Raw genomic sequence first — 8,830 nt, 5'->3', positions numbered from 1 at the left:
TTTGACATCTCGACTTTCCATTTTTTTTTTGGTTAACTTAGTATGCATTTAACTTTTTTATTTAATAGGTATTAACATATCTCGACATTTGGAAGATGCATGATTTATTTATTTGTCGATTATTTTGATTCGCTTTAATGCTTTTTATTCAGATTTTTAAATTGACTCAAGTTATAATAAAGTAAAACCAAATTATAAAGAATATTGTCTTACGTGAATGGCAATGTGGTTGACAAAAAAAAAAGTATTTAATGATATTTTCATCTAATTATATAGGTAAATCATACGGAGTAATTGATTAATAATTAGAAAATGTAATATAATAATTAATATTAGTTCCCGATTTTTGAATTTATAGTTTTATGTAAATTGTGAAATTATATTCATATAAGGTATTGCTAATCAATGACTTAGAGAACTGATTAAGGAATTAAATTTTTTTGATTAAAAATCATATAAGAACACATATAAAATTAAAAAAAATGCATTTTCTACATTTCAATGATTTTTTTTCCTCTTTTACTTTCTTAACAATACCTGCACACTAGTTAGCACTTGCTGGATAATAACATGAGGTGACAGGTGAGTCTTCTCCCAAATCAAAATCACACTCAGATTAATTTGAAATAACATTAAAACAATTGGTGGAATTTTTTTTTTAAAAAAAAGCAAGCTAAAAGGGATTAGTTCAATTTATATAGCGAACAGCTGACACAAAACAACATATGTAAATATCATTTCCCATTGCATTATATGCACGCAAATATAATTTTCTACAAGGGAACCCAATTTCTTTATTTACCTGTATAATTTCATAAAGATGAAATGACAAAATCATGTAATAAATGTAAATAATAACACAATAGTTCTAGACCAGGATGAGGTAAATATACCATGAAACAAAATTAAAAAAGAGAAATAAAATGTCCAAGATAAAAAAAAATGTAATACAGTAAAATCCACATTGACATGCCAAAAGCTCTTGCGAAGCCATTCTCTAAGTTCTATCAAAATCTTCAGCAACTGAAAGTCAAGGCTTGTTCACCAGCTCCCGAAGTCAAGTTTCATGCCTTTCTTCATGAACCAAGTAGAGAGAACCCATCAGAAGAAAGCTATCCCAGAAAGGCAGAAATTACTTTTTTTTTTCTTTTTTCTTTTTTTACTTTAAACTGTGTGGTGTGGTCAAATGCTACCAGCAATAACACCAAAAATATTTTTTTTTTGAAATTCCTGCAATGATATACACAAAATGATTGAATTGTTTATAGCATAAAAATGGTCATAGTCTCTTAAACCTTTAGAGAGTGGGATATTTTATTTGCACTAACACAAACGCATTGCCTTGGGCTAGAAATACTATTGAAGTTAAAAATAATACACGAGACAAGAAAAAATCATACAGCAGGGTCAATAAAATAATTAGCCAGAATTTCAAAGAGACCAACAATAAAAAAGGAAAGAAAACATACAGTAGATCAATCTAGGAGGGAAGAAGTGGCTGTCTCTCATCATGTCCAACACGATGAGTGGCCTGGAAAATGCACATTAACAACAAAACCTTGAGGATTAGTTGAAAGTATAAAAAAAACTCTCAAATATAGAACAATGAGATAATAGATCTGCACCTCCTCATTTGCTCCAGCTGCCATATTTATAAAGGATTCCTTTGACCTGGAATGAACAAAAGCCATTTGTTATCGCAAAGGAAGAAAGAAATGTGTTTTCTTTCAAAAACTTTCTTGTCATGTTGCTATAAAAAAAAAATAATAATAAGACATGTCCAACAACTAAAATTTTCAGGAACTTCCAATTAATGAAAGGAATTATTTTTCCATCTTCACTAGAATGAGCTGGTGGTTGGTCAAGGAATCAAATATACAATGATCGTGAAAAAGAGAAAACATGAATAATAGAGTTCTCTGGAACCCAAAATAAAGTAAAACCCATATCAATGACTCAGCAAACACAAGGGAATTTTTTTTTTAGATCAGTAAAGAAATTAGCAAGTACCTTTGTTTGTCATGAACATCATGCAGTTCCAGCACACCATTTTGTTCATCTTTAACTTTTGAAAGTGGTGAAAAGAACTGAAAAGAAAGGAAGCATGAATAGTGTGATACAAAAGATTTTTTTTAAAAAAAAATATCATAGTTTACCAACCAGAATCTGCCAAATTCAACTTACCTGGTGCATTGAGATGAATACAATAGAGATGCCAATAACGAAGTTCATTGTTAAAGTATGTCCAAATAGTACAGCAGATGCTATACCAGTGAAGATTGTTGCTACTGTTGATGAGTACTTCTTCAAAATTGTATCTGCAACACATCAAATAGGTTATTGGGAGAAGGGATAGATAGCATGTTAATCTACAAAAATTCATCATGCCAGCATCTTGTTTTAGCTTCTAATAAGCGCAATATAAAGAATAAAAATATATATTTGAACATTGACCTGCATATTTGAAGAAGAAAGAGGATAAAATCCCTTGGGCAGCATTGTTTGCTATCAAAAGCATTGTGGCTTTTGAATGACCTTGTAGGATATCAAAGCTGCTAGGCCCTGGAAAATTTAAAACAGCAGACGAAAATCAGCTAGTTTGAGCATCAGAAAACACATTATAAGCCCAGGTAAAAATCATTTGAGTTTTTCTATCAACAGAGATTGAATCAACAAACAGAATCAAACCATCACTGATTCTACTTAATAATGGAATCAGTTTATATGGAACTGTCATGGCATGTGTATAAAAATGACTATTTATTGCCTCATTTACAATGAAAAAACATGACGATTTATGATAGAAACACATGAATACAATATTCAAAAGCACAGAAAAGTGAAGATCTGTTTTGAATTAGAAAAGTGATTGAGGTTGATTAAGTGCCATCTGGTTTACATACACAGTTCGAACGCTAGAATTGCAGCTGGCTCAAAATGAAAGAGATTAACATTAAAATTAATATGTTAGTTTTTAGGGAAAAATAAGCAGGTCTTTGGCTTTAATTTACAAAATAAATAAATAAAACAACACATGCAATTTGTTTGAGTTTTTTTTTCAATGGCTTAGCACCATGCTTAAAATGTCCACATCACTATCCAGAAATTAGATATTTAATTCTCACCTTTGACAACAACAGTCCCAAGTATCCCAAGAAAATTGAATATAGCTCCATATCCATATAAGAATAAGTTCTGTAAATCAATAAATAGAGAATTAATATATGTAGGTGATAAAAAATTATAGTTTAAGAACCTAGCACCACTAAACTGTGGTTCTTGAAACTACCCATTTATTTTATTTTGTTTATCTGTTGTCCTCCAGGATGTGAAAATGATTCTTGGAGTTAGAAATTGAGCATCATTGCTAGTTGCTTTTCTAAGACATCTACCCAAATCCCCAGATAATCCCATAACCTTTGATGTAAAGCTGCAGGCCTCAGTAACCAAGATTATATAAACTGTAAAATTACATTTCAATTCTAATAATGTGTGTGTATGCACAAGTGTTTAAAAACTGGACAATAACTAATTGTTGGTCACAGACATGAAAAGGCAGAACTACAACTATGTAACACTCTAGACAGCACAGCTTCAGAAGGAAATCATAATTCTCCTTCCTATCAAACACAATTTTGAACTCATATTTTCAGGACTTAATAAAGATGCAGTCCAATAATGAAAAATTTTGCAATTCCCCATGCATCACCTGCAGATAAATGCTTGTATCATATTGGCTCTTCAAAGCATACTCATTATAAACAGAGGCCAATGATGGAACAGTGACCTGCAAAATAATTCCCAGGTTAAAAATTCAACAAATAAAAGTGGAGAACCAATTTTATTTTATTTTTAAAAAAAGCACAGTAATAATATATCAAAAGAATAAATAACATCACTTACAAAGATCAATGTATAGATATATGCACCCATTGTGACAGGAAGACCCAAAGCTGTAGTTCCTTCAGGTAAAGATCTTAGTTGATTAACACTTATACCAATGAGCAGTAGAGCAAGAGCTTCCCACTGTAGCAAAAAAAATAAATCAATTTTCCAGCAAAATATAAGGAGGAGAAGCAATTGGGATTTATATCAGGATTACAACTTGCTAAGGTTCAACAGTAAAGAACCACATAATGGCCATAAGGCACCTTTTTTATCCCTATAGACAAGACAGAGCTTAACACACTAACCTGAATGATGGAAAACCGGCGCTTCATAATCACCTTTAACAGAAGTGCTATTACTAAAACCTGAAACATGCAAAGTCAACAGTATGCCATTACAAACTAGTTCAACTTAAGCAAACTATCAAGAGAAGAATATTTCTAGTTGTTTCAAGGAATAATTGTCAGAAAAATAATGAAAAAGAATGAAAAGTAAAAAAGTAACAGAGGGAAGAGTTATATGAGAATTTCCAGAAATAAATAGAAAAGAAAATTCAGTCAAGAACAATGGACTAAACTAGTAAAATGAGGCACAAGTAATAGGTTTACTTGAGAGGTTTCCAGCAGCCATCACAAGGGATATACCATATGCAACGCATAGGCAAGCTATTACTAAGCAGGCAATAATACTGGTATTCAATCATACAGAACAGTGAACTAGAAATCACCTTCAAATTGCTTAGCATCTTCACAGTAGCAGGATTAAAATACAGCTGCAAGAAACGTGAAATCAACACGTAAATTCCCTTAGGTCCAACAATTTCTTAAAATGTGTAAAATGTGACCGAACAATCATAGTTAAGTTATATGAATTTTCATAACCTGATTCAATTCTCTTTTAAACTAATGAAAATGATTCTATACTCTCAATGAAATATCAAAAACATGATACAAATGAATGCATGGCTAAGCAGTGGGCATTTATTTTAAGACACCAGCTGACTATAATATGAACACTTACATGGAAAATGATGAAAAGAGAGAAGACCTCTGAATTATATTAGATCTAATTAGAAGATAGATGTTTATCATAATACAAAGCAGCAGCGTATATTTATAATCAATGATGAAAAGAGAGAAGGCCTCTGAATTATATTAGATCTGATTAGAAGATAGATGTTTATCATAATACAAAGCAACAGCGTACATTTAGGTAAACGACATAATAAACAAAACATGACTGCTAAAAAAACAGTAATCCTAGTATTCAAGCAAGCAACGAGCAATCCATCATGCTTTTATAATAGCTTTAGGTTTCTGTCTTTCTGATTTGGAAAAGTAAATCTACAAATACGCACTACCAACATCTATCCACTTAGGACAAAAACCCATGAATTAAAAACAAAGAAGTTTACCAATTCTTGAACTTAACATGTACACATCCACCAGAAAAGTTAAATCTCTAATGACTAGAATTGTAGCCTCAATCCTTATGCATTGTTTATGGGTTAATTCTACATACCTGCATGATAAACTTCAGATAGTTGTTTATGGCATACAGAAGTGCGGGAACTGCCAGAAGGACATTGTTACGAGCTGCCTACAAGGGACAAAATACCAGATACAAAATAAGTATCAAAAGCTATCAGGAAAAGCTACCATCTAGAATTTTGAAATTGTTTAAATTAGGTGATATATAAAGAAAAAATGCAAAAAAAAAACTCAAAAACAAGATGCTATCCCATATATTCACTGTTAGAAAAGTACGAATAAACACCGAACTACAAATGCACTCTATGCCCTAAAGTAGTAAAGTGGTTGGTGATTCTTTATTATTTTTTACAAAACATGCTTATACGATGGAAACTGAGTAATCCAGTTCAACCCCAGGTAGACCTAGTAAATGGTAAACACTGAAGAAATGCTCTATATCTGAAAAATATATGGTTCTCACAGATCTATATAGTACCTGCACAAATGTAGAAATTGAGAGAAGAGGCTTCTCCCCAACTTTTTGATGCCTAGCCTGCACAACCAACCAACCGTTTGATTCAGTTGCTGTTTACTCAAAAAGATAAATGACAGATCCATTCTCTGGCATCCACTACAGAAATGTGGGGATGCCCAGTCACAATAGAAAAAACAGTAACTCCTAGTAAAATCACAATTTACTGATGATTTACTTCAATATATGTGCCAGTGCCTCCTCCATAATCTACTTTTCACTTGACGCATGCTTTAATTATAAGTAATTGAAAAGACAGAAAATGCTTGAATATAGATGAAGGGAAAATGATCTTAACCTGGAGAAGAAGCATAACAATAGCAAAGAAAACCTTTGTAATCTCGGTCAAAAAATTAACACTAATTGGGCTAAAATTGAATTTCCCATCCACCTTGGACATATAGACAAGGATAGGCTGCCAATTAAAAAGAAATAATATCTGTAAGTCACTAAACAACAAGCATAGAGGTTCCATGATTTAGCAAATTAACAGCAGTGAACTGTCTAATTTACATCAGACTATTAGATTAGTAAAATTTGAAAAGTAGATCTGCAAGTCAATGAAATCGAAATATGCAAATGACACAATTGTTTAAAGGATTATAATATGCTTCATCACATCCCTAAGTGATTCACAATGCCAAGGCAGGAGCAAATTTCTTTCAGCTCAATCCTCTCCGAAAGCTTTGGAGTCTTGCACCCTATACTAAATTCGCAAATTCGTTTTGCCAACTAGACATAATACAAGAAATGACACTGCAATAGATTGACATGCAAGATATAATACTTTGACTAAGGAAAACCATCTTTGTCAAATGCACAACAATATATACACTTCTAGATTGCCCAACCCAATTAGTTTTCCAAATCATTAAACCAAGGAAAACAAAAGATAATTCCAAATCAATAAACATGTGAATGCGAGAGAAATTCGGTTTCCCACATGGAGGGAAACAAAGTACTGTCACTCAGCAGTACACACACAAACATAGAAAAGAAGTAGCTCAGACTCTGAAGCCTCAAACACATCACAAATGAGCAGGATGTCCTAAATTCTTACATTATTGATGTCATGATGTCTGTCATGTCTAGTGGTCTGAGCTTCCTAGCTATTAACTCACATTTGCATTAATAGTTGAGAAGAAAATATTCAATTAAGAGAAGATCACCTGGAAGCCAACTAGAACACAATCACCAACGACCAAAAAGACGTTGAGTGCACGTTGCTTGGACGATATTCTACTTTTGTGGCGATCATAAGCCCTTGATATAGTTTTGGCGGAGGGGGAAACCAATTTGGAATGGCAAACACTGCATTCCATTATCCCGTTCTTCATGTATATCCTCCCACACTATCAGGGTATGAAGAACTCGATCTGCAACGGAATCAACATTAAAAAAACCCTCTATACATAATCTCAGAATAATAAAATAATGACAGATCTTGCTATTCCAAAACAGCCTAAGACAACACCATTAAACGCGAATTCCAAAAGAAAGCAGAGATCCCTACGGTAACGAAAGAAGAAGCACGAAATCAAACAAAATAGGATGACGCAGAACTGAGATCTTGCAAAGAAGGAAACGCAAATACGAAATTAAGGCTTCACCGACACAACATGAGAGCGCGTAAAGCGCGGAATTCGGATTTGAGGAAGGAAAGACAAACCTAAATCGAGTCCAGAAAGAGCATTCGGGTGAAACTCGATGTGATCTGCAGCTGAGGCGACGGATTCGAAGTGGCTCAATATAGAGACACGAGAGAGAGAGAGAGAGAGAGAGAGAGAGAGAGAGAGTGCGAATTTCAAAGACAAAGCGATTCCGATTCAGATTCAGATTCAGCTTCGTTCCTTCCTCCTTCCTATAAAAGGAAATGGAAAACGGAGTTTAAATTAGCAGAGGGAGAGAGAGAGAGAGGACTGCGTTGTTGTTTGTAATTTGGAATTATTAACAAGAGCGAGAGAACCTTATATGGTTTTAGTATTTGTTTGCTTTGAACTCACTCACAAAAACGGTGTTTGGGAGTGACGCGTCTCAAAGGAGGATTTGTAGTTTGGTGTGTCAGTGTGGCTGCACCCCCTCTCTCCTAATTCAATTACTTTAGACGTTTCCTTCGCTTCAACTTGCCGGTTTCTGCCTTTACCAATATTTATACAATAAGCTTTGCTGTTCAAAATTAATAGACTTATGGAAAGCATGTCATTTATGTACCAAAGCTTACCAGAATACTCTTCATTCTTCATCTTTCTCCTATATGCCCACACTTTCTTTTATTCATTTACCTTTTACAAAATTACTAATTTCAGTTAATAATGTGAAAATCACTTTTTTTTTTTGAGAAAAAAATATATGAAATTTACTATTTGCAAGTGAGATATGCTCCAAGACTCACCTATTAAAATCGGATTGCAGCAAGGGAGCTTTAATACAGTTTGGTTACAAAATCATTTCTGTTCATTAAGTGAGATCTCTTTAAAAAAAAAAAGTGAGACTTTTACCACAATCACAACTTAAAAACTATTAATTGTCTTGTAAGAAAATGTTAGTAGTAAATATCCTATGCTGTTATCGAAATAGATTCTCCTCGTAAATGAAGACACTTTCTTAAGTTTCTTTTTTTTCTTTTAAAATTACTAATTTTAGTTAATAACGTGAAAATTACTAGATGTGTTACGATACTTGCCTATTGAAATCTGATAATCAACAAATTCTGAATACAGCAAGGGAGCTTTATTACAGTTTCGTTATAAAATACATTTTGTTTATTAAGACTTTTTTTTAAGATATTTTAATTAATTTTTAATTTTGTTTAGTATGTTTAATTGTTTGATAAATAAATTTCTTTTTAGTTGATTGTTAATTTTGAATATTTTTTAAAATATTATTTGAAATAAAAATTTTAAAATATTAACTTTTAATTTTTTATATTTTATTTTAT

General features: G+C 32.4%; 1 protein-coding gene across 10 annotated transcripts; it reads right to left on the bottom strand.

Moving 5' to 3' along the window:
* Positions 1-775: 775 nt before the first annotated feature.
* LOC100815055 (UDP-galactose/UDP-glucose transporter) lies at positions 776-8,048 on the bottom strand. 10 transcript variants are annotated; one of them, XM_006605324.4, is made up of 17 exons: positions 7,859-8,045; positions 7,562-7,753; positions 7,062-7,268; positions 6,191-6,307; positions 5,857-5,913; positions 5,410-5,487; positions 4,616-4,660; positions 4,194-4,253; positions 3,904-4,026; positions 3,710-3,787; positions 3,126-3,195; positions 2,455-2,562; positions 2,185-2,318; positions 2,011-2,087; positions 1,626-1,671; positions 1,470-1,531; positions 822-1,230 (listed from the first exon to the last, which is right to left on the bottom strand). In XM_006605324.4, exons 3-16 carry the CDS (start codon positions 7,227-7,229, stop codon positions 1,481-1,483), a joined length of 1,212 nt encoding a protein of 403 aa, XP_006605387.1. In that variant the 5' UTR covers positions 7,230-7,268; positions 7,562-7,753; positions 7,859-8,045; the 3' UTR covers positions 822-1,230; positions 1,470-1,480. The 10 variants fall into 10 exon arrangements, with proteins under 10 accessions (NP_001242719.2, XP_006605387.1, XP_014627734.1 ...); XM_014772248.3 differs by having other exon boundaries at positions 7,900-8,040; XM_014772251.3 differs by having other exon boundaries at positions 822-1,070; positions 7,859-8,038.
* Between the last annotated feature and the right edge of the window lie 782 nt (positions 8,049-8,830).

This window comes from Glycine max, chromosome 20, assembly GCF_000004515.6.
Source record: "Glycine max cultivar Williams 82 chromosome 20, Glycine_max_v4.0, whole genome shotgun sequence".
Lineage (NCBI taxonomy): Eukaryota > Viridiplantae > Streptophyta > Magnoliopsida > Fabales > Fabaceae > Glycine > Glycine max.
This window is presented reverse-complemented; position numbering and strand designations above follow the sequence as displayed.